At 34.8% G+C, this 27,219-nt stretch overlaps 1 protein-coding gene across 4 annotated transcripts in view; it reads right to left on the bottom strand.

Moving 5' to 3' along the window:
• PTBP2 (polypyrimidine tract binding protein 2) overlaps positions 1 to 27,219 on the bottom strand; it is an 82,040-nt gene that overhangs the window by 20,664 nt on the left and 34,157 nt on the right. For all 4 annotated transcript variants that reach the window (XM_082614627.1, XM_082614628.1, XM_082614629.1 and 1 more), the window contains exons 4-8: positions 20,994 to 21,166; positions 19,893 to 20,036; positions 13,701 to 13,865; positions 13,499 to 13,609; positions 4,982 to 5,177 (exon numbers count right to left, since the gene is read on the bottom strand). In XM_082614627.1, the coding sequence (XP_082470753.1) occupies positions 4,982 to 5,177; positions 13,499 to 13,609; positions 13,701 to 13,865; positions 19,893 to 20,036; positions 20,994 to 21,166 (789 nt within the window). The remainder of the gene's footprint in view (positions 1 to 4,981; positions 5,178 to 13,498; positions 13,610 to 13,700; positions 13,866 to 19,892; positions 20,037 to 20,993; positions 21,167 to 27,219) is intronic.

Below are 27,219 nucleotides of genomic sequence, written 5' to 3'. Positions count from 1 at the left end.
TAATGTTTGAGATGACATGATGTTAAGGATTTGCCTCAAAATACAACAGAAAAAATGAACAGATAAAACAAGTGTGGGAACTAGTGAATTGAGATAATGGATATGATAACTGAAGTCTTTGATAATAAAAACTTAAAAAAAAACATGTAAATAACCCATTCAAAAGTAACAAAAACAAAAGCTTTCAGAAGTCATTTAAAAATAAATTTTAAAATATTAAGTTTAAAGTAAGTTTCAAAAAATATTTTAAAAACAAGTTTACTTGTTAATTTTATGCATCATAAACGCACAGAAAATAAAACCGAATTCAATTTAACAGCTAAACAGTTATCAGTAGAATTGTACCGATATCAAGACAGATTTATATGGCATGAATAAAGAAAAGTATTAGAATACTGGCTCAATAGGTATAAAGTATGTTTTTATGAGAACACTAATAACTTTGCTAAAAAACTAAAATAAAGCACCTAAAAAATTACAAACTATCCTCTATAGCAGTAATTCTCAACTCCCACTACATCTTGGAATCCTGGAATCTTAAAAAATTAGAAACCCACTAATCATTAGGGATTCTCAGTCTAGGGTAAGACCTGGTGATTTTGATGTGCAGGAAAGACTGAGAAACACTGATCTATAAGAACTACATATTTACCCTTATGAATAAATGGTTGTTATATCTGTTCTCAGTTATGAATTATTTTCACCTCAAAAGATATCCTATTTAAAGTTTGCTTTGCTTTTCTGTTAAAACAGTATGATGAGAACGGCTGCTACTTATTAACTCAAAATACACAGAAGGCTCTAAAGTATTCTTTGTACGTATTATCTGCATTAATTTTTAAAATGTAGACAACATGATCATGAAAAATTAATTACTTCTAGCAGTTTTTCTAAAAGTGACCACCCCTTAATAAATTAACTACACTTCTTAAACATGATAAAATGATCATTATAATGACATCTAAATTTATAATCTCAAGGATTTTTGATCACCTTGTTCTCTGATGTAGAATATGTGAATAACTAATAGTCTGCCAAGTTTGTGATTATGTATTTAAATGTCAGATTTCTATCTAATTAAAAAGCCCTCAGTCTCCATTCTTGAATAAATTACATTTTTGGAGACACTGTGGTCCCTAGCACTAAAAAAAGGAAGCCAAGAATGCTAGTCTTAAAAAATTACTGTGTGAAATAAACCAATTAAAATTTAAAATACTGATTCCAAATTAATTAAATTTAGTCAAGTGCTTAGATATAATATAAAAATCATACAAAGTAAAGTGAATCCCCCTAAATATTTAGCAGAAAAGAATTATCACCTAGTATCTGTGTTCTTACAGAATCTTTGAAATAAAAGGATACCGAGCAATTATTTCATTTTGCACAAGTACTGTTTGAGGAAGACTCAAGCAGGAAATGGATCCTACCAATATTAGTTTGTTGTAATCTGAAGTCACCTGATTTACTAAATATCACTAGAAGCAAATAAACAGAGAAAAAAATTTAGTCACCATTCCAGAAGGCATGACCTCACTAACACAACAGTGTATGTCACTATTAAGAGTGTTTGATGACTACTTTAAAAAGCAAAACTGTGGGCTTCCCTGGTGGCGCAGTGGTTGAGAGTCCGCCTGCTGATGCAGGGGACACAGGTTCGTGCCCCGGTCTGGGAAGATCCCACATGCCGCAGAGCGGCTGGGCCTGTGAGCCATGGCCACTGAGCCTGTGCTCCACAACGGGAGAGGCCACAACAGTGAGAGGCCCGCGTACCGCAAAAAAAAAAAAAAAAAAAAAAAAAAAAAAGAAAAACAGTAAGTGGTTCCTCATAAAGATAACAGTACCCACCAAAGGTCTGGGGGGTAAAAAAAAGTTAATGTCCTGTAAATGGAAACGTTTGGATTGTGATGAATTATTTTAAAATATTTTTCCGTAACTAGCCAGTCTAAAATATAAGTATAAAGTTAAATGCTTAGCTCATACCAAATATGAAAATAATATCCTTAATATACATTTTACATTTTGTACATCCTAATAGAAAGAATCCAGACAACCAATTCAGAGACTTGTAAGTACCTAATAAGCATTGAAAAATTATAAACTAGTTCATAAAATGTAACAATTATAATAAGCTGGTAGAGGAAAAAGTACAATAGCCAGCCTCATATACCATTCATGTTAGTTTAAATTAATATCACCATTCTAGAAAGAAATTTGTAACAAGATTCAGAAGGCTTTAACATTTTCTTTGACCCAATGATTCTAGTTCTAGGAATCTAGTCTAAGTAAATAAGAGACAAAAAAGTTATGTACAGGTGTTTGTCACAGCACCATTTATACTAATGAAAAGTATGAAAGTAGACTAAATGTCCAACATACTTCCAAAAGTATTATATATCCACTAGAACGTTATGAAGCTATTATAATTATCATTTTTCAAAAAAATTCTCAGTAGAATAATTCAAATAAAACACAAAACTGCAAATAGTGTGATTTTAATTTTGTACAAAATATGTATTTACATAGAAAATAAGAAAAAAAATCAAAATATAAGTTACCTCATAAAATTATAAATTCCATTATTTTTTTTTAAAACTTATAACTCACCCACTTTCAAAAACTATTTGCAGACATTTAAAATAAAAAACCCCAGTTATAAGATGTAAAACCATTAAAACAGGTAAACGATGAAGTCATTTAGTAAAGGAAGGTGAATTCACATTTCACCACAAAATATTTTCCTTCTTATCAGGCAGAGCACAGAAACAAAAATACACACATACCTTGGAGATACTGCAGCTTTGGTTCCAGACCACCACAATAAAGCAAGTATTGCAATAAAGTGAGTCACAAATTTTATGGTTTTCCTGTGCATATAAAAGCTATGTTTACAGTATACTGTAGTCTATTCAGTGTGTAAACATCATTATGTCTTAAAAAAAATGTATATACCTTAATTACAAAATACTTTATTGCTACAAAATGCTAACCATCATATGACAATGCAGGGTTGCCACAAACCTTCAATGTGTTTTTAAAAAACAAAAACAAAACAGTATCTGTGAAGCACAATGAAACGAGGTATGCCAGCATATTATATTAAAATATTCAAGACAGAGCTGGAAGAAGACACCAAATTTACTTACTAAGAACTGAGCAACTTTACTCATATTCTTTTAATGCAAAAATGTAGAACACTTGAAAAATGATAAAAGCACTGAATAAGACAGAAGTTAGTTATGGTGTAACTTTATAATCCTTTATGAGAAAGACTTATTATTACTTTAAAAAAATTCCATCAAAGCCATGAGATTACAAGGAAAACGATGAATTCCTTCTAACCATGACTCCACCCAGAATCAAAAACACATACAAACTCATATAACTACACCCAAATGAGCAAACACAAATAGCTCTTAGGGTCCAAGAAAGTGATTACTACGGTCATATGTTTGACGCTAGCTGAAGTTTCTTGGTATTTCACCCTTGTTTCTTTAATGAGTTGCATGTAATATTTTAAACTTCTTACAAACTACAATAAAAAATCTTGTTGTCCTTCTACTTTGGTTATTTTAAGGATTAAATAATGTATCTGCTAAGTGACTTGCAGAATGCCTATGACATAGAAGCTATTCAGTAAATGTTGATTTTTGTCTTTTCTATAAAATAATTTCTCAGTTAAAAAAATTTAAGAATTCACAGTAACAATTACAAGCAAAGGCCATGTATCACTCATTATTGTCTCACTCTTAACTTTAAAAAATGGTACGCCATGAAATAGTCAATATTATCTACTTACAAGCCAAGTTGAGGGAATAAAGCCTTAAATTAGCCCCATACAGTGATAGAGATTCTCTTAAGAATGAATGTTACCAACCTAAAGAATCTATTATGGTCATGATAAACTGCTATGACTTGTGCTAGATGTATTAGACAATTAGAATAAAGGGTCAGTTTTGTCTAAAATTACCAGAATTAATTTCACATATCAAATGCTTCTCTTGTGCATTAGTGTGTCTCATTTCACAGATGTATCACTTATATTACATATTTATAAATGGATAACACATGCTATATATCCAAAGTAAGTAAATATCTATTTCCAAAAATTACTTCATTATAATGCTTTTTCTTTTTTAATTGATAAACATAAACTAAACTGTAAGAACTAGTTTGTGACTCATCAATCTTGGGTTCCATATGTATAGAAACAACTCATTTAAAGATAATCTTACAAACTTCAGAAACCAAGAATTTCCTGAATACATCAAATAAAACTGTAAAATTTCATCTTAAATTATAAATCACTTATTTTACTTACAAAATAACATTTTCCTTTATTTTTTCTTCATCTTGACTCTGTCAACTATTAGTTGCAAATTTGTTTTGTTTTGTTTTGTTTTTGATTAGGTGGGTCAAATCCATTGCAGAATGAGGTGAAATACAATGATTAAGACAAAATGCAAATACTGATAAATACCAAAATAAATTTTATATAAAATCCTTTCTAGTTAAAATTGTTTAAAAGAGAGAGTATAATATGCTTTGAAAAAATCTATACACCTACTCCCATTATATGTTGCTTCTGTTAACTTTTCATTGTCTGTGCAGTGCTAAATTGAAACAATTAGATTGGCCCTAAAGAATATGCACAAGGGCCCCTAGACAGCATGATTTCAATTTAAAGTGTAAATATTTTATTAAGAACTCAACAGTATTTCTTCATTAGAGCTTTTCCTCTTCTATTCTGGGAGAGAAGATGAGAGTGGTGAAAAAGAATATAACTGATATAATTTTCATTATACTTATGAACTTAGGGCTTTCTTCCAACAGCATACATAGGCTTTCTTACCTGATGCGGGGAGAAACCTAACATAGTTTCTTAAATTCCAAATAGGAGATTCATTATACTTACTGGAGTTTAACAGGCACTTTCCCATTTGGCAAAATGGGAGAAAAGTGGTATAGACAATAAAAATCATACCTAAGAGAGATGTCTCCTTGGCAAATGCTGCAGCAATAGCTGGGTCCAATGCAGGTTGTCCATCCCCAGATGGAAGATCAGGTCGAGTATAATCCCTACTTTTATCATTGTTGTATTTTACATTCAAATTCACAAGTTTGGAAAAATCAATCCTTAGGGTACAGCAAGCATTATAAATATTCTGACCATCTAGGGCCTGTAAAAGTGAACAAAATATATCAGCAATATTAAGAAATAAAAATCAGAGAAAGTATGACCTTGACAATAAAACTCAACAATTAAAAACTGCACATAAAAGCCACCAGGAAAGGGATCAAATTCCATACCCTGTTCTCTACTATCCCAGCTGTACATATACTGGTTTTCACAAATACTATCTTCTTTAAATTGAAAAGTGTTACCTAAATCTAAAATGCAACCAGTTAAACATATGTGCTAATACTTTTAATTTTTAAAATCTGCAAATATTTTAATTAAAAAAAATTAACAAGGGTCACAAATATAGTCAGTCCTGCCAAAGTAGTACCATAATAGTCTGCACAATACTTTAAAGTTAATTTTATTATACACATATCTTTTGCTGTATGGTAACACTTATAAAAATTGGTAGGTATAAGGTGACTTCTGTTTGATGCCACATTAAATGAGGTGCCTCAAGACAAATAAATATCACTATGATGCATAACAGCAACTACCATGAAATGAGCAAAAACTCTTGGGTTGGCCAATAAGTTCATTTGGGTTTTCCATAACATCTTAAGGAAAACCCCAACAAACATTTTGGCAAACCCACTATTATCTTCCTTAACTTAGGTTGTTCAACCTGAATCAGAATAACTTGCTGATTAAGCAAATTCAACGTCATCCCAGGAAAGTTCTGGAATAGAAGGAGTACAAGCTCTAGAGTTGAAAGGTCATCTTGAACAAGTTACTTAACCTTTCTGAATCTCAGAATCTTTCTGAACCTGGAAAACAGATATGACAATGGCTGCCATGTTTCCTTGCAGGGTTATTATGAGGATTAGATAAAAGATCACATATGTAAAAGCACATATGTATATTTTACACATATGTAAAATATATGAATTATAAAGGACTGTGCTGCTGTTATGATTATTATGTTTTTTTTCTGTTCCTATATAATCACCAATGCTACTCCAGCTAGATAGAAACCTGGAACGAACTAGAGAATAGGGGAACACGCTGTTAATTTTTCATTAAAAGAATAAACATTTACTGTATAAAATAACAGTCCAGGGCTTCCCTGGTGGCGCAGTGGTTGAGAGTCCGCCTGCCGATGCAGGGGACACGGGTTCGTGCCCCGGTCCGGGAAGATCCCACATGCCACAGAGCGGCTGGGCCCGTGAGCCATGGCCGCTGAGCCTTCGCATCCGGAGCCTGTGCTCCGCGGCGGGAGGGGCCACAACAGTGAGAGACCCGCGTACCGCAAAAAAAAAAAATAAAATAAAATAAAATAAAATAAAATAAAATAACAGTCCAGAAATGAAGAACATGTTTAGCTCTATAATTCACCTCAAAAATGAAAACAATTATTCTGATAACAATACATAAATAGATCAAGCCTGATATCTACGCAGACCAAGATCTATTAAGTGTGTAAAACCAGAACTTTATTAATAGTAGACCAACATATTTTTCACATTTGATGTTTGAAAGAGAATTTTTGTATTACCTCAGTATGACTATTTTAATTGTCACATTGTTGAAGAAGGAAAGTACCTGAAACAGACTTAAATATAATCAAGAGTGCCCTGTTATGGAAAAAGTAAACCTCTATAGCTCCTTATGTATATAAAGCTTATAATTAAAATATTCCCACTCTAAAAGGAGAAAACCCGTTCCTTTAATATACAAAATTAAGATTTATCCAAGGGGGAAAGTGTTGAGGGGGGTGGTGGTGGTGGGATGAATTGGGAGATTGGGATTGACATGTATACACTAATATGTATAAAACAGATAATAAGAACCTGCCGTATAAAAAAATAAAATTCAAAAAAAGTTAAGATTTATGTGAATATATTTACCAAGCTAAAAACTAACCTAAAAACACAATTCAACCCAAGTTCACCAATTTCAATAATTACTGATGAAAACTCACTTAAAAGGACCACATACACATCAGGATTTGAATTATATTTGAATTAGGCAATGTACCTATCATCATATGAGAATGAAAGCCAAGTATCAATTCTCTCAGCCAGAATAATATAAGTATTAATTCAATACTCTGCTGTAAAGACAAAGCATTGAAAACAGGTCTTCATTTACTCATTCCTATAGGGGAAATGCTGAGCCAAGTAACAGAATCTGTATCTCTCCCCAATATATGAATGTCAAAAGATGAGTAGCAAAATTCACTCTTAGGTGACTATTTCAGTAACATCATACAAAAAAATCTGATATCTTTTAAGAAAAGACCTGGCTTTGGGTCATATTATCTAAATTAATGCAAAAAGTAATTAATGTACTGACACAAAATCACTAACTTCACAATAAGCAGAGTTTCTTTGGGGCTGAGTTCTTTCAATGAGGTTGACTGCCAAATATCTACCCTGAATATACAAACTGCTAGAAAGCCCTCTAGAAGCCTTTGACATTCTTCCTTTAATTAAAAAAAAAAAATCTTTATGTAGATGGAAGATACACAAGTATACCTAAGATACAAAAGCTAGAGAAATCAGGAAACAATATGTAAATTAAAATCACCTGTTAGCAACATACGAGAGGAACAAGAGCTGAGGATACATGAGAACAGAAATCAAGACACTTTCAATAGCTGGCTGAGGTAAGATGACTACAAATGAGTAAACTATATATGCAAGCTCACTTCCAGCTCGTGTGTTTGCAAAATTCCAGGAAATAATGGCAGCACACAAGTCAGTCTGTGTTCAGCAATCGGGATTGCAGTGATCTTGCTAGAGCAAAAAATTTCTGACAGTAAAAGCTCAAGTTAATTTGCAGAAAGGCCTCTCAAATGTGTCTATGCAAAGGGAAGGTTTGGAGTACACAAAAACAATCAGGAAAAAGTATTTTCATACTAAGTATAAGATTTACGGCAAAAACATGATAAACTCAGTAAAGATGTTAAATACAGAATGTATAGTTAACAACACAATAAAACATTGCATATGGATTAAAAACAGGAAAAGCCACCAATGAAACTAATGAAATACACTCTCCTGGAAGGAATCATTAATGAGAAATAATCCACTTGCATATTAAAACAGTGACCATATTAAAGGATTTCCAAAAGACACAGTGTCACTGTCCAGTGTCAACTGTACACATTCCTAATAGAAACAGATAATACACCTGAAAAGCTGTCTCTAATAACATAAAAACAAAAACAGCTATTTTCTACCATGTGTGTTATAATTTCAGGGTTGTATAAAACAAATAATTTTTAAAAGTCCAGGTGAAAAGGAGATTACTTCTATTTCTCAAAAATACAGAAACTGAACTAGAAAGCCACAGTTAAGTGGTATCTTTGCCCAATACACTGCTTGCCAATAAACAACATTTTTGAAAAAGGCATTAGGGCATTTTCTTTAATAAATGTGAAGATTATTTAAAACAATTTACTTTTTACTTGACAATTATGATTGTTAAAATGACTTGTGATTACCACCCTAAATGTCAACCCTCAATATACATTACCTTTTCTGTTGACTTTAGAGGTTTTTAAAGCCAACCTCAGGACAAATTCAGGAGATGGTTACATTTTTCCCCTCCAACCCTCACTAATAAAACTCCATTATTAATATGTTTTTTTCCGAGTTGCTCTTCTCTTATAAAGCAAAATGCTAGGGGGAAAGAATTCCAATTAAATGAAAATAATTGCCAAAGATCATAACTAATATATGGAAAGTTTGGTTGGCTCTGTCACTCAAGCTGCCTGGCAGTGATTCCCAAGGCATTCAAAACAAAACAGAGTAGTGGGCTCCCAACCTCAAAGATTAGAACTGTTAGTTCAGAATGGCCCTAAGAGTCCCATTTTGTATAAGCAATCTATATGACAAGAATGTATCTGGACCACAGTCTGATAAGAATGGGCTCTGGACTATACTTTAAAGAATACTATAATTCTCTTCCCCCAAACCTAAAGGTACACTATGCCTGCTAAATGAATTCCCAGGGTGTAAGCAATATTTTGTCATTCTCTCATTCATTTGAACAACAATCACTATAGAAGTGGAGAAGCAGGCTTGAGATTCTCTTCCCAAATTCTTATTCCTTACCTATAAATTTTACATGATCTCTGTTTTAACAAGCATAAAAATATAGCAACTGAATTACAAAGTTTAGAACCAACTCATTTTATAATACACTGAGATGTACATGGATGGTTGAAAGGTCGGAAGGATATACAGCACTCCAGATGCTGAGAAAGTTGTGACATGAGTTGAAAAAGCCCTAATACCTGTAATACACCATACACCATGCTAGGTTCTAAAAATGTAGCAGGGAACAAAGTAGACATGATACCCATTCATGTGTAACTTATAGTCCAACAGATAGACATGATACCCACTCATGTGTAACTTATAGTCCAACAGATAATACAGACACTTAACAAGTAATTATAAGTTTGATGTGCAGTGGTGAGAAGAAAGGAAGGGATCCAATCTAGTTGAAAGGATATGAAAGACCTCTCTGAGAAGAGACTTCTAAACTGATACTTGAAAGAGAGGTAGGAGTTGGGCATAAAGAGATGGAGAGAACAGTTTTAGCAAACAGAACAGCAAGTTGTAAGCCCATGAAATCAGAGAATATATAGCATATGCAAGCATTTAAAGAAGTCCAATATGGTTAAAGAGGTAGAAGATGAGACTGGAGAGGCAAGATTTAGTTTTATAAGCTACGTTAAGGAAGGAGGATTTTATATTAAGGACAAAAATCAGTCACCGAAGGGCACTGAGAAAGGAAGAAATATGACTTTGAGATCATTCTTAAAACTCAAAGTGGTGAGTTTTGTCAGAAGGCCAATGAAGCACATATTTAAGAGATGATGGCTTAGATCAGTGCTACTCAAACTGTGGTTCATGGACTAGCAACCCAAGTCACTCTGCATGAAGAGAAGTTTGTGTCCAAATTTATTATCAACAATGACACTAAAACTATAGCTAAAAGTATGCTGATTTGTATTTTGGCACAAGCTCCTTGTAACATCAGAGACTAGCACTTTGAATGACACTAGCTTAGACTATGGTGATGGCAAGAGAGTTGGAGACAAAAGATAGATTCAACAGAAATTTAGGGTCTAGAATGAGTACTATTTAATGATAAGCTGAAAGGAAGAGGAATAAAGGAAGATTCAATGTCTTCTGGCTTGTTTCTTAGATTCATAGTACCTTGACCTTTATTGACATAGAAAATACAGGCTTTCGTATTTTTGGTGGTGGGGGGTGGTGGTGACAGGAGTTAATTGAACACGCTAAGTTTGAAGGTGCCCCATGGTCCACGGGTTCCTAATCTGGGTCTCTTAGAAGAGGTCTGAGCTAGAAAAAGTGATGTGAGTAGTCAGAATCACAAAGGTGTAATTGAGCTGTGTGTAACAGCTGAGGTCCCCGTGGTGGAAGGGGAGGGATATAACAAGGAAGGGACAGAGAGGTGGGATATATCTAGTTGAGAAGTGTCAGAGACCAGGAGAAAAGAGGATTTCAAGAAAGGGAAAGAAAGGTTCAATGTCAAATGTTACCTAAGGTTAGTTAAGATAAGGACTGAATAATTCTGTTGAGATTTAGCTACTCTAGTGATCACTGGTGACACGAGGGAGAAAAATATGAATAAATAGGGGCTGAAACCAAATTACTCTAAGTAGAGAAATAAGAAGAGGATAATAAGTATAAACAGCAAATAAAGACAGCTTATTTAAGAATTCTAGTTATAAATGAAGAAAGGGAAGAGAGACAAGGTGTTAGATGGACAGATAATATGGAATACAGAATTAAGGGTAAATTCATTTAAAAAATGAGAGAACACTTAAGCACACTTGAAACACTGGTGAGAAGTAAGAAAGAGGAAAATACAAGAGAAAGAGGGGATGAAAATGCAAAGGCTCTTAAGAGGCAGAAGAGGATGTTATCTGGTGTTTACTGGTCTTAGAAATATCTATGCCTTTTATTTAGAAGAGACAGATATGTGTGGGTATAAGTAGATTTTGTGAGAAATACTGATGGAGTTTCCATCTGATAGTTTCTATTTTTTCTGAGAAGCAGCAGGCAAGGTCGTAAGAAAGTGAAGAGAGACTTGGTGGAAAGAGAAACTTCTATCCGATATAGTCATTGTGGAAAATGGGAGAACAGACCAAAGAAATGTGGTAAGATTTTGCAAGCAGAGCCTATTTGTAGTTGATGCTCAAGAATTTAAATTAGTACTGGTTAGATTATGTGATATTCTCTAGGTACAGTCCACAGTCCAGATAAAGGCATGAAGAAAAATGACTGGAGTCATCAAAAGAATACGTTTAGGGCTTCCTTGGTGGCACAGTGGTTGAGAGTCCACCTGCCGATGCAGGGGACACGGGTTTGTGCCCTGGTCCGGGAGGATCCCACATGCTGCAGAGCGGCTGGGCCCGTGAGCCATGGCCGCTGAGCCTGCATGTCTGGAGCCTGTGCTCCGCAACGGCAGAGGCCACAACAGTGAGAGGCCCACGTACCGCAAAAAAAGAAAACAAAAAAAAAAGAAAACCTATCAAATACTGAAAGATATATATAAACTACTATCCCCACTGAATTGTATAGCCCAAATGCAGTATAATTCTGAATCAAATTCCATTTCACTGGTCTTTTACCAAATACTCTTCCTCTGGATCGGAAGGGAATGACAAAGAAAATATTCCATATTAAGAAAAATGTGCACTATATTTAAATTTGTTTGAAGTTGTGAAAAGTGCCATCGAGAACATGGCTTTTAGATTGTCTGCTATTGATCAAACCTCATATCACAATGATTTCAGTAACTCTTTAAATATAAAATATCTCCGAAGTTGGAGGGCTGGGGCATGTTAGGAAAGACAATTATTATTATTATTATTTTTTTGCAGTACGCGGGCCTCTCACTGTTGTGGCCTCTCCCGTTGCGGAGCACAGGCTCAGCGGCCATGGCTCACGGGCCCAGCCGCTCCGCGGCATGTGGGATCTTCCCGGACCGGGGCACGAACCCACGTACCCTGCATCGGCAGGCGGACTCTCAACCACTGCGCCATCAGGGAAGCCCACAATTATTTTTTTAAAGAAGAACTCTAATTGCTGAAAAGAGAAACATAATATGATTAGATCATGCAATTGGGAACCAGTGAGTAGCAACACACTGGAGAAAAGCAGACTAAAAAAATGTCAACTTTACAGATAGTGTACATTATAAGTAATTTACCTCTTTAAATCTTAGCATCCCCTTGTAACTCAGGAAATATTCCTGTTCTGTTTATAACAGAGTAGTCAGAAAAAAATGAGATAACAGCACTTGGTAAACCATTTCAATTATGCTAGTATTACTAGTAAAGCCTTTCTGCTACCTGAAGCTATTTTTGCTCCGCAAATGAGATTCTAAGGATGGAAGGCAATGAAACAATAATTAAAAATAGCCTGGTTCCATACAAGCTATCTTGATCTGGAGGAAGTATTGAATAGACCATAATTAGTCTGAAAGTAAAAGTGTGACAGGGAGATAAAAGGTAAGACAAATATAAGTAGAGACAGTTGATTTAATGGTTTAATAATAAATATTTAATGTTTTAATAATGGAATAAAAATGAGATACTACAGCACAAGAAGTTAAAGAGACAGACAAAGGTAGATTTAAATAAGATACACAAACAGAAGATTAGGCCTTTAGAAACAAAGATGTGGTATGCAGTTTTCAGTGGTAGCTATGACAGAGGTAGATTTTACTGCTTTGAACAGTTTCTTACCCTCCATATATAACAACAACAACAACAATAAAAGGTAAGTAATGTGAATAAAAGGGAGACTAAGAACTTATTCAAAAAACCTATCTTTTAAAAAAATACTTTAAAAGAATACTGGAAATAGACTGAGAGCCTATCATAGCATTGGGTCACATGTCTACTGACGTATTTCAGCCAAACTATCTTATAGCTAAATTAATTACTTTGAAACTCCCACTGGAAAATGTAAAATCTTATACAGGTACGCGTGCACAATACAATCCTGCTATATCCTCAAAAGCACAAAACTGCTGGACCTAAATCAAACAAAAATGCAAAATATAAGCCTATATTACATATAACTACAAATATGACTAATGTTAAAAATAAACATTTCTTTTTTATCATAAATACTAAGCTTTTCTAATATTATATTATCTTAATGACAATAATGTCATTAAAATGCCATCTAAAGTGCTATATGGTATCGCTAAGTTATGTCAGTATTAATAACATTAGCAACACATATATATGTGTGTATATATATATATATATATACATATCTGCCACTGAAAATTATCGCTATCTCAAAAAAAAGCTAGACTTACTAGTTTTGCTTGCTGAGCATTTACTGGATCGCCATACTGGAGAAGAGCTTGAAACTGGTTATTTTTTGTAAATGTGATTATCTTCAATACAGCACCAAACTTAGAAAATATCTGTTAAAACATTAAAATCAAAACAAATTTTATCTACTGTATTATTATTTCTCAATTTTATAGATAAACATGCAAATTAAACTAAACTTACTTGGTGAAGAACATCAAGTGTTACAGGGTAATACATATTGTCAATAATTATTCTAAGCACTGGACTCTGGGCTGGAGTCACTGCACTCTCACTAACTGTGGTGCCACTAAGAGGAGTATTTGCTGTCTGGACAGCTGTCACTGCTTGAAGAACTGCTTGAGCACGCTAAAAAATGAAAGATAAGCACTTTAGAAACATTCCTGGTATTTTCACCTATACTTTGCTACACGTTACAATATTAAATTCTTTTCTAGAACACATATAGATTAAATAAAATTTAATACTCAATAAATACTTTTGAGCACCTGCCATGAGCCAGGGATTATAATTCAAGTATTATACTAGTATTTACTTCAAAACAATTATCTAGGGTTTGGAACCAATGTGGAACAAGAAGACAGTCAGTGTAATTTATTCTCAAAACAACAAGATGTAGTCTGACAGATTCAGAAAATGTTTTAAACAGAAACTTATAGAGAACAATGAAACTTTAACATTATTCATTCCATAAAAAAGGCACACAGTAAACCTTAACAAGGGGATTAATAGATTATCCAAAAGAACTCCCATAAACCTTATTATTTCCAATAAATCCTAAAAGAAGAATATTTAGATACAAATTAAGTCTTTTTTTCATACTAGCATAACTTCTGAAACCAAAATTTTTAGAACAGAAATTGATGTATACCATACTATAAAGCCATAAATTTTTCAGGAATACTTCAAAATAAAATATGAAGAATATTTTCCACACGTTATGGTATCTAATTTTATGGAGGACTAGTAAGATACTGATAACTGAACCATGACAGATCAACTATTATAAGACACACCTTGATTTCTGAGATTTTAAAATGTGAAAAAAAATATATATGGAACTGAAAAAATACAGTATTTTTGGGAAATCTGTCAACTAAATCATATGTTAAATGTTCCAAAAAGGCTGCCTTTATTACTATTATGCCTTTCCTATTATTACTGACAGATTCATTGATAAGAAATAATTTCTTTCTACCTTATCTGGGGTCAGAAAACCTATATAAAGGCAAATAACTGTTAGATATAATAATGACAAATACCTCTTCACTGCTTTATAGTTTGAAAAAGTTGTATTGGCAGATGAACAGGAATATAAATAGAGCACAGTGATGAATGAAAAGGAAGGTGGATACAAAAGAATGAGAACACTTATGATAATAAGGAATAATCAGTGTTCCCTTCAGCAGCACATATACTAAAATTGGAACAACACAGATTAGCATGGCCCTATGCAAATATGACCCCAGAATCATGAAGTGTCACATTTTTTCTGGACCTATTAACTAATGTGGTGGTGGTAATCATTTTGCGAAATATAAATATATCAAATCACCTTAAAACCCACACAATGTATATGTGAATTGTATCTCAAAAAAGGTGGGAGGATGGTCATTTCACTGAAATATTATATAACCAGGAAATCATATAGCTTGGTACTCAAAGAGATCACACGCTTATCTACTCAAACTTCATCATCTAACTAATTAAATAAAATATGACCTATACATTTATGTTAAAGTGACTTGTAAATTCAAATCCAACATTTTGAAACATACAACAAATATTTAATACAATGGGCACATTTACACTACTATAAATATAGTTATAAAAAAAGAGGGATAAAAAGATTTCTAGAACAATGTTTGTTAATTTAAACATCTGAACATATTTAACCCAATATATATTTAAATAAAGTATCTTAAGTAGCTCATTGCAAGTAGCTCACTGTTCACTTTCTTAATTAGTGAACGTCTTTATATACATTTATTATAATAAGCATGGAAATATCACAACTTAGAACTCTAACATCTGCTATTTTAAATAATGGAACGTCTTCTTAAAATAGGAATCACATGATCATGGTGTACTATCCAAACAGTATAAAAAGTTAAGTTTCCTCTGCAACCCAGTCACCCTGTCTGCTTTCCCTACATACACAAGCATATATGTATATATGTACTCTATACAAACATGTTAAGTACTTATCTACTGTATACTTTTCTTTCCAATACTATTCACTGTTCTCCATCTTCCTTTTTTACCTTAACAATTACGTTCTCTATTATCATTAACAAATAACTTCATATATTTTTTTGTCTCATTTATGTGCAGCTTTTTTAACATCTTTATTGGCGTATAATTGCTTTACAATAGTGTGTTAGTTTCTACTTTATAACAAAGTGAATCAGCTATACATATACATATATCACCATATCTCCTCCCTCTTGCATCTCCCTCCCCCATTTTTTTTTAAATAAATAAACTGACTTATTTATTTATTTATTTTTGGCTGCATTGCGTCTTCGTTGCTGTGCGCGGGCTTTCTCTAGTTGTGGCGAGTAGGGGCTACTCTTCGTTGTGGTGCACGGGCTTCTCATTGCAGTGGCTTCTCTTGTTGCAGAGCATGGGCTCTAAGCGCGTGGGTTTCAGTAGCTGTGACATGTGGGCTCAGTAGTTGTGGTTTGCAGGCTCTAGAGAGCAGGCTCAGTAGTTGTGGTGCACGGGCTTAGTTGCTCTGGGGCATGTGGGATCTTCCTGGACCAGGGCTCGAATCCGTGTCTCCTGTATTGGCAGGTGGATTCTTAACCACTGTGCCACCAGGGAAGCCTCTTCATACGTTTTAAAAAAAATTTCATGGAGTAGAGTTGGCTTGCCAACCTAGATTTTAATTAAACTTCATATTGAAACAATCATATACACATAAAAGGACACAAATCATAAGTATATACAGATCAATAAAATTTCACAAATAGAACGTATCTGTAAAAGGACTATCTAGGTAAAAAAATAGAACATTACCAACACTCCAGAAGCCACACACATGCTTTCACCCAGTTATATAAATGGAACCATATAGTATGTGTTCTACTTTGTTCTGGCTTCTTCCAATAAACATAATTTTTATGATGTTCATCCAAGTTCTAGAGGCACCAATAGTAGCTTGTTCATTCTTTTTGCCAGTCAGTATTCCAACAAATAAATATACCACAACACATTCTACAGCTGCTGAACATGTGGATCATTTCCAGCTCTGGGCTATTACATACAGTGTGCCATGAACTTTCTTATACATATCTTTTCATGCACATATGTATGTATTTTCTCAGATATGTGACTAGTAAAAATTACTAAGTCAAAGAATATGTATATACTCAGCTTTAGTAGACATTTCAAGGTTTTAAAAATAATTCTACCAATTTACATTCTCATCACTTATTTATGGAAGTTCAGGCTTCTCTACATTGCTCCAATACTTGGTATTACCAGTCTTAATTTTATCCAGTATGGTATACATGGCAGTATCTCACTGTGATTTTCATTTGTATTAAGGGTTCTTAATCCAAACCTAATCCACTCTGTGGATCAGAGGATGGCTTTCAAGGAAACTAACTAATGGGAAACCTGAAGATGTCTAACAAGTGGCCATGTGAAGTGAGGGGTGGAAAGGTGGTACAAAGGCAGGCAGGCCACAATATTCCAGATAAAAGTGACAGCACAGAAACACAATGGCCTCCAAAGACAAAATAAGAGAAAGCATGCCAGGTTACAGGCACTACAATTACTACTGGGATAGAAGCACAGGAAAACAGGGTGGGAGTAGCCATAAGACAGAAACAGTACTCATCTCAGAAAGGGCCTTTACCCTGAGCATGAAAAGGATTTGCTGCAGGTGAGTAACTTAGTCAGATTTATCATTTTAGAAAGAGATACACTCATACACACACACACGCGTGGCTGTACTAGGGAGAACGAATTGAAGACAAAAATTAAGAAAGATAGTAAGGGCTTGTGGTGGCATAGTGGCTGAGAGTCCGCCTGCCGATGCAGGGGACAGGGGTTCGTGCCCTGGTCCAGGAAGATCCCACATGCCACGGAGCGGCTAGGCCCATGAGCCATGGCCGCTGAGCCTGCGTGTCCGGAGCCTGTGCTCCGCAACGGGAGAGGCCACAACAGTGAGAGGCCCGTGTACCGCAAAAAAAAAAAAAAGATAGCAAAAGAAAGCTAGTAGGTAATATAGCCAAGAGATGACTGTGTCTGAGCAAATGAAGTAGCAAGAAAGAAGAAAACTGGGCAGATATTGAAAAGAGTGAATTCACAGGACTTACTGATTTGATGAAAGGTTCTGGAAGAATTCATGATTGACACACATTCATTTGCCTCTCTTCTATTATAAAACACTATTAAAATGACTATAAATAAGTACAAAATGGAATAAATGCTGATACTGAAGAAAGAAGGTTATCACTAGCTTAGAATAATTTTATCAAATTCCCAGAACTCAGAAAATGCATGGACAGAAGACACAGTGAACACATAGCAAAAAAGGGTTTGCACTGGTAGCAGCCATAGGAATCAAATTAGAAATTGGTAGGTACACAGGAGGAAGGAGAATGTGAAAATAAAAGGGTTAACAGAAAGTATGGCTAACAAACTTCCTCCTCCTCCGCACCATCAACCAACTTATAATTAAACAATAAAAACAAAAGCAACAACAACTAAACACTCCCTTAAAAGAACAGAAACTCTAAAAGGAGCTTTGAAGGCCAAGAATAAAGACCTCTGGCATTTGGGGGGATCCCAGGTTAGTATCCAAGTCCTCATTACCTTACTCTAGAGGAAAGCATGCAAATCCAATAAAACCTAATTGTCCATTCTGAAATATAAACAGACAATGACGGTGGGTGGGAGGAAGAGAAGAATAGAGAGAACAAGATAAACATAACAGCTAATACTAAAGAAAGTAATAAAAGATACAGTCAAGTATTTTAAAATACCATTAATTAGTAACTGTAAGAATGACCAATTGCAAGGTAAAAAGGGTATCAAAGAAGAAGAAGTTTTGAAAATCAAAAATATGGCTGTCAAAAATTTTTTTTCCAACATAAGGAACATTGCACTGACTGCTCCCTATGTCTGGAACATAACCAAGACTGCAGTAAGTGCCTTATTCTCTAATCACTTTGAAGTTTGTTACTCAAATGTCACTTGTTGGTTGGGCTTCCACTGGTTATCCTATTTGAAATTATAAATCCCCCTCTCCTACATATATCTATCTATCTATAGATGCCTTATCTTTATTCTTTCCTCATCATTTTCATTTGAATCTTTTAAAATGAGAATGCATTCACTAATTACTGAAAATACTAACATGTAAAATAAAATTGGGATATTAAATGCCATTTTAAACTCTAAGTAAAAAGAATAGAGAATAGATATTTTCTTTTGGTATATTTCCTCATGATAAATTCTGAGAAGTACAACTTCTGGTTCAAAAGAAATGAAAATTATCAAATTAAAAAAACAACTGAAATTTTAGCCTTATCTTTTAGGCAAAAAGTTTTACAAGCTTATTTTTCATGAACTATCAAAATGATCTTAAATTATTTTTACAAAGGTTAAAATCTATGAGGAATTATTTTCCATTTAATTTTTGATAAGACAAGAGCCACAGTTTAGATTTTACTAAAACAGATAAATTAGCTAAAAACTACATTTGAAGAGCTGAAGTTTTTAGACCAGTTTTTATTACAATCCTATGTATTTAGATCTAAAACCATTCTTACATTTTTTCTAAAAAAATAATTTTAGATAATTAACATCTTCTACATTGCATTTTTAAAAGATCAACACATATTCTCAACATATATTCTCAATTCTTACATTTTTCCCCCAGGAAAACCATTAACACATCCTCAATAGGAGTCTTTCCATAAGAAATTAAGACCTATAAAAAGTCAAATAACCAAAGAGACCGAACTTCGTACACTGAAGTCTAAGCAGAAGAGTTGCATAAACAGTTTATGCTTAAGTCCTACCTCAGACAGTTTCTATACAAAAACTTTAATTTGCACAAAGAAAAAGAACACTTTGACCAGAACCTTAAAAGCACTGAAAAAATGCTATTTAACTAATTTATCCAGTATTAATTTAAAATATGAAAATAATAGACCACACATACTTTCTGTAAATTAACATAATGGTTAATACTTCACATGCTACAAGAAAATGCCACAAAAAACCCAGAAACAAAAAACAAGAAAGTGCTCATAGAAAAATCTTCTGAATGGTTAAAAAAATTTTTTTCTGCTAATATGTTTATGAGATTCTTAATACGTTCTAGGCCATTTTATTTATGTACCTACACATACTCACTTGGTTCAATGTATTATCTGTTTTTAGTTCTTTGTGATTGGAGTACTGAATATAAATCGGTTGGTTACGAAGGTGAGGTGTCACAGCAGAATAGTAATTAACCATAGTAATAGCTGCTTCCTCTGTTGCTAGTTCCAAAAATGCCTGAAAATTTAAATAGCAAAAATCTTAATATTATGAATCAAATTCAAATATACTTCAATATCTGTGTAATCTATTTGGTTCATTAGAAAAATCAGTAACTAGAATATAACCTTTCAAGTTACATTTAGATGCTCTAGTAGGTAGAATTAGAAATCCCTTACTGAAGTTTAGAGATACAATTAAAGCTAAACTTAGAAGCTCTTAGAATACAAAGTACTTCCACCTCTGATTTTCCATACACTACAAATGTACCCACTTCAACAAAGGCTAGAGAAAATAAAACCTAAACGTTTTCCAGCACCAGAATGTTACCACTCCTAACCTAGAAAACATAAGAGAACACCAAGTCATTTTTAAAGCATTTACAATTTAACAAAGGAAAAAATTAAATGTCATATTATTAGTGATATTAACTATATTTAAGAGAACATTAAATTTCTCTAAGTTTTTCTAAATGGTATCATTAGAAACTTTAAAACAAAATTTGATTTTTAACATACCTGGACCCTACTGCTACAGGTATAACTATTCAATATAGAATATCTGGGACTAATGACTACCTTTTCCTAATGCTATCAGGTAAATATTTCCCTGGGATAAGCTTAAAGGATAAGATGCTGCTAGTGTCCTTACTGACTTCCGATATTACCAAGAGCAAAGCCACAATAAAAGAAGTATTTCATCTGTACTTCCCATAATCTCATTGACCAAATAGTTCAATTAGAGTCCTAAAGGGAATTTGAAAGGCAAAATTTGAAAACTACAGTGACTTATTCATTTTAGCTCTCTAGCATTAGTTTCCCAAACACAGCTACAAGGAAAAGTCAGAGTAAGACTTCTGTCATGTTCTTTAAGAAAAGTAACCTACTACATACTATCCTTTCATCAGGCGACAGCTAATTCACACCTGCTGGATAGTTGGGGCTTAACATTTTATAAGTCCTGAAAGAAATATACCTGATTTTTTCCTTTCAGCATAAGGATGTTGGTCACCTTACCAAAAGGTAAGCCTAAAGCAATAACTTCAGTTTCTGTCACTTCACCAGGTAATTTTCGAATATGAAGTACACGAGAAGGAGCACCATCCATTTTATCTTCTCCTTTAAATTTTTTACTATCATTACCATTGGCTGAAAGACATTAAAGAAACAGTCTTTAGTATATTGATTTTCCTTATTTGCATAAAAATATCACAAAACAAACTTTAATAAAGAACTTAAAAACAGAGCTGAGCATACTTGGGATACTTCCTAAAAATTCAAAAAACAGGTTTGCAAAGTAACAGAGAAAATCATATCCACCAATTACTACTAAATGAAATCATCAATTAAGATTACTATTGGGGGGCTTCCCTGGTGGCACAGTGGTTGAGAGTCTGCCTGCCGATGCAGGGGACACGGGTTCATGCCCCGGTCCGGGAAGATCCCACATGCCGTGGAGCGGCTGGGCCCATGAGCCATGGCCGCTGAGCCTGTGCGTCTGGAGCCTGTGCTCCGCAACAGGAGAGGCCACAACAGTGAGAGGCCTGTGTACCGCAAAAAAAAAAAAAAAAAAAAAAAAAAAAAAAAAAAGATTACTATTGGGTAAATATATTTCTGGATAGCATACGTAAAGAGTAGCAAGTGGGGGCCTCCCTGGTGGCGCAGTGGTTGAGAGTCCGCCTGCCGATGCAGGGGATACGGGTTCGTGCCCCGGTCTGGGAGGATCCCATATGCCGCGGAGCGGCTGGGCCCGTGAGCCATGGCCGCTGGGCCTGAGCATCCGGAGCCTGTGCTCCGCAGCGGGAGAGGCCACGGCAGTGAGAGGCCCGCATACCGCAGAAAAAAAAAAAAAAAAAAAAAAAAAAAAAGAGTAGCAAGTGATAATCAAAAACATTAAAATGCAATTTCATAAAGAAATGGTCAATGGCTATAGAACACAATTATCTTACAATTCAATTGTCTTATTAGAGACAAATAAGGAGTCTAAAACTTAGTCTAAGACTAAGGAAACTACAAAAAAGTGAAAATTTTGACTTAGCAAAAATTAGATTATAATTTTACCTGAGAAATTCTAAATTGTTCAATTTGAAAAATGTGCTAAAAAATGGAGTCAAAGAAGGCAATGCTGTAAAAATTATTATGCAGTCAATCCACACTATGGGTCACATTCCTCTACCTAAATATTTTGTCACTATCAAAATCTACTATAAATCACTCATGGGCTTGATTATCTTATTCTGTTACTCTGAGCTTTAAAGTGATATATTTTAAACAACAAATTAGTTGCCTGCTTTTATTCCAAAGCTTTACCAAAACACACACAAAAAAACACCCAAAAAACAAAAAACCAAACTTACTAAAGATGCAATAAAATAGGTGATGTTTTGGTGGTTCTTAAAATTCTAAGAACTCAAGGATATTTCTGAGAATCTAACTAACCTGAAGAATCCTTACACAGTGAGAAATATGCATGTATACTCCATTTTGATACAATTTTTGGTACTTTACAGTACACCCCCAGAAAACATTCAATACTATCTATAAAAAGACCATCGGGATCTTCTAAGTGCCTTCAAAATTTATTCAAACATTAATTCTTTAAACAGTTACTGAGTATCAAGAATATGTCTGGCGCTTTTTTAGGTTCTGGGGGTACAGCAGTGAACAGTAAGCAGTAAGATCCCTGATGCTCTCCTGTAGTCTAGTGGTAGAGATGGACTACCCAGTACATGAACCAGATTATTTCTTATAGTGATTAAGTGCTATGGAGAGAGTAAAGCACAGTAATGTGATTAAAAGTGACTTAGCAGAGGACTGGAAGAGGGTGATGTGGTAGTGATTTTACTGGATGATCAGAGATAATATGCGAATTCACCTGATAAGTATAACTTAAAGTGTCAATTAAGTCATAGTTTAACAGTTTCACTCAAGTTTATATACATGAATGAACAGCCAATGCATTTAAAAATTCCCTTAAGTTGACTTTGTACAGAAGAGTAGTAAGCTATGGCTTCTGAATATATTACCAGAAAAATCTTGCTGGTTAGCTCTTCATCATTCCAAAAATAAGAAGAACTACAAAAAGCTCTCCACAGTTCCTTTCATAAGTAAGGAAAACATGTATGTGCACAGGCACCTGAACCTACCAGAAACAGGCTGAATTTCCTATTTTGCGGCACCTTATTTTAACAAAATCATCATTGGGTCTGTCAAATGATACTGTAAGTTAAAGCAGGGAATCAAAAAATACACATATACCTTAAAACATATAATTGACACACAAATGCATATTCTTCTAAGGCCTTTTCTTGGCAAAGCAATCTGATAGACTGTGTTCTTGTTCATTCATTTGTTTGAATAACAAGAATGAATACTTCACAGTCCAACCTATAGTCCCATGAGTTATAGGTTATGATATCAGAAAACTCAAACAGCAAACTTCTGTTTTTCCTTTAGGGAAAAAGGCAAGAAAAAAAAAATCACAATAAAGATACTACCCGTCACTACACATATAGGGAGAAAAAAATGCTTCCCTTTTCAAATGATTCTTAGAATATGACTCCCAAAAGGCAAAAACCTGCCTAAACCTATTATTAAAAGAATAGAAGAGTTTATTGTTTTGAATTTGTGTTGGATGATTTCTTGACAGTGGATGGTGAGTAAAACAACTGAGTAAAAAGGTAGATGGGACAGTTTTCACAGTTAAAGAAGAAGATAAATAACTTGTTTGCTTTTTTAATATTTATAGAAAAGAAGGTACTTTTCTTTTGCATTGATATTTAACATTCACTGAAAGTAACCTACATGCCAGGCACTTTACAACTCTTAAGACTGCTATTATAACCCATCAATCCCATTTATAAATGAGAGGTACTTACTTAAGCTGCCCAAGGTCAGAGTTACTAAGTGGTAAAGACAGGAAATGGCAGGAAAAGGATTAAAACTCAGGAGTATGACTCCATAGTCTGTAGTCTCAACCCACTACTACAGGAGGACCCTAAAGACAAACTTCAGGTTATATATAATAGCCTAGAGAAGATCTGTTCTTTTCTCCCAAATGCCATGTAACTAACAACATTTACACTCTGTCTTTACAATACTTGATACTCCTCTCAGTTAATAGCTTCAGAAAGGGTGGCTATTAAATCTTCATATTTTAGTGCTAAATATTATGAAAGTCTCAATTTTAAATAATGATACTATGAAATGTAAAATTGAGAAATGATGATTTCTTTAAATATAACTAAGCTGACTTTCATATATAAAAGTACCCCAAACCTGGAAAAGAGAAAGGGCACTGAATGTGTGGCCTTGGGGCTTCCCTGGTGGCGCAGTGGTTTAGAATCCGCCTGCCAATGCAGGGGACATGGGTTCGAGCCCTGGTCCGGGAGATCCCACATGCCGCGGAGCAGCTAAGCCTTGCGCCACAGCTACTGAACCTGCACGCTAGAGCTCGCGAGCCACAACTATTGAGCCCGCATGCCACAGCTACTGAAGCGTGCGTACCTAGAGCCCAGGCTCTGCAATAAGAGAAGCAGTCCAATAAGAAGCCTGTGTACTGCAACAAAGAATAGCCCCCTGCTTGCCACAACTAGAGAAAGCCTGCATGCAGCAATGAAGACCCAACGCAGCCAAAAAATAAATAAATCAAACAAAGTGTGGCCTCAACTTATGAAACACGTAGGCCATTTATGACCCTATTAGAGAAGTAAGGAAGATGGGGGTCTCTCTGGGTTACAGATCTATGATTCTTCAGAAGACAAAGTACTATAATTTGGACTTCTTTCCACAATCCCTTTCCCTTACACTTCCCAGGTAATTCCAGACAGAAACTTTGGTTTAGGTATGTAAAACTAAAGAATTTTAAAGACTGTTTTTCAACAACAGATGTAGTAATGCTTTTACTCATGCATGTAAGCTGCATATAAATTGTAGAAATCTTTATACTATCTTCCATATATGCCTTCTTAAAAAAGCCTTAAGGGCTTATGGAGGATGCTCTTCTACTCACAAATTCAAAACAAGACACAGAAACTGTTTCTTTTTTTTTTTTTTTTTTTTTTTTCCCCGTACGCGGGCCTCTCACTGTTGTGGCCTCTCCCGTTGCGGAGCACAGGCTCCGGATGCGCAGGCTCAGCGGCCATGGCTCACGGGCCCAGCCGCTCCGCGGCATATGGGATCCTCCCAGACCGGGGCACGAACCCGTATCCCCTGCATCGGCAGGCGGACTCGCAACCACTGCGCCACCAGGGAGACCCCAGAAACTGTTTCTAATTGAACATTCCAATACAAACTTAAAAGTTTTCTACCTCAGTTCTAAAGTGAACATCTTCACTTTTGAACAGTCCCAGTCCATCTCTTTTCTCTTTGACTGACTTTTGTCTTCTACTGGCTTTTACCTGTAGTTTTCACACAAAAGGGTCTCACCAAGATCCTGGGTAATTTGTTAAATCCACCTGTGGCGGAAGAGCTGTGAGCCCTCTCAACGTCACCAAATCTCTCTGTTCTCACAGCATCCTTAATAACTTACTTCTAGTTTCCTTACTTCCCTGACTCATTTGATACCTGCTTTGACCCCTCTGCTAACTCATTTACTTCCCAAAATGGTTGGACTGCCCCAACCTGTTCTGGTCTCAAGTCGCTCCCATCTTTACTTGCTCATATAGACACTCCAGTAAGGGGTTTCAAAAATCAACTTCTAGGGCTTCCCTGGTGGCGCAGTGGTTGAGAGTCCGCCTGCCGATGCAGGGGACACGGGTTCGTGCCCCGGACCGGGAAGATCCCACATGCCACGGAGCGGCTGGGCCCGTGAGCCATGGCCGCTGAGCCTGCGTATTTGGAGCCTGTGCTCCGCAACGGGAGAGGCCACAACAGAGAGGCCCGCATACCAAAAAAAAAAAGAAAAAAAATCAACTTCTATTTTATAAGTCTATTATTTTAGTCCCACTCATTCACCAATATTTCTAGTTCTATATTTTCAACTGTATATACCAACTTGAAGTGCAACATCTCAAAACTTTTTACTTCATCTGTCCAGCGAAAACTATTTTAACAAAATATAAGTACATTCTCATTCTCCAATTCTTCCAGACTCAAGCATTTATAAAAAGCACTTGTAACTTCCTTTATCGAAATATAACTGAGAGGCAAAGCAGTTTTACTCTCAAGAAGTTTTAGTTAGACTTCAGGGCAAAGCACAGTGTTATACAAGCTGCTGGCTTCAGAAAAACAAAAAAATAAAATAAAGTTAATCTGAGCTAAGAAAAATGAATGCTCATACTCTTTGCATTCTATATGGGAAAACAGAAATTTCAAAGAACAGTTAAACCAGAAACGTAGGTATATACAGGTAGAGAATACTTCTGTTATTCTACTAGCTTTAGTTAACTCCAATAGTCACCGCACACAAAAAAAATCTGACTAGGTTTACTGTAAAAGCTGCCTGTAACTCTGCATTTCTGAGTAGCTGCATAGCCTAGTTGCCAAAAGTAACTTATGCATGAGCTGGAAAAATATAGAAGGCTACACTAAATTAGAGGAGGGCTCACATTACCTCTACACCTCTATGCAAGAGGACATGCTGTTAGGACCCTCATAAACATTCAAACTGAAACAATGTGTTGGAATAGTCTCAAAGTATTACCAAAAAATGAAATAACATATCAAAAATGTCTGTATATAAAAGTTAATTGGAAATCTCAGAGAATTCTGAATAACATGTAACAGAATCTATAAAATGATTTCAGTTCTTTCACATAGAGAAAAAATCATACTTTCAGCAATAATAAATACTAATATTAAAGAAAAGCAGTAGCACTAGCAGAAACATGTATACCTAACTTAAAGAGGTATTCCATTTCCATACCTATAAAAAAATGGACTCAAGAGAGACCATATCTTACAATTGTCAAGCCTCCTCCCCACTTCCAAAGAGTTAAAAATTCCTTCCAATGAAATCCAATTCCAATACTAGTTAGAGCTGTGTCTTTGAAATGTTACGCTTCTAAAGAAGGAACTAGTTTATTACAAAATAATTTTGAATAAGATTATTTCCCCAAGACTAAGTTTCTAATAACATTAACTTTTCTGACTTCTAAAATTCTTTTTTTCTTTGACACAAATATACGTGTAGAGAAAGAAAGTCTGGACAGTGAAAGGCTGTTGAGATAGATGCTGTTGGAAACAGAATTCTAGTGAAGTTA

This window comes from Mesoplodon mirus (assembly GCF_964341445.2).
Source record: "Mesoplodon mirus genome assembly, chromosome: 3".
Classification (NCBI taxonomy): Eukaryota; Metazoa; Chordata; class Mammalia; order Artiodactyla; family Ziphiidae; genus Mesoplodon; species Mesoplodon mirus.
The sequence above is the reverse complement of the archived record's forward strand: the minus strand, read 5'-3'. Positions and strand labels throughout refer to the sequence as shown.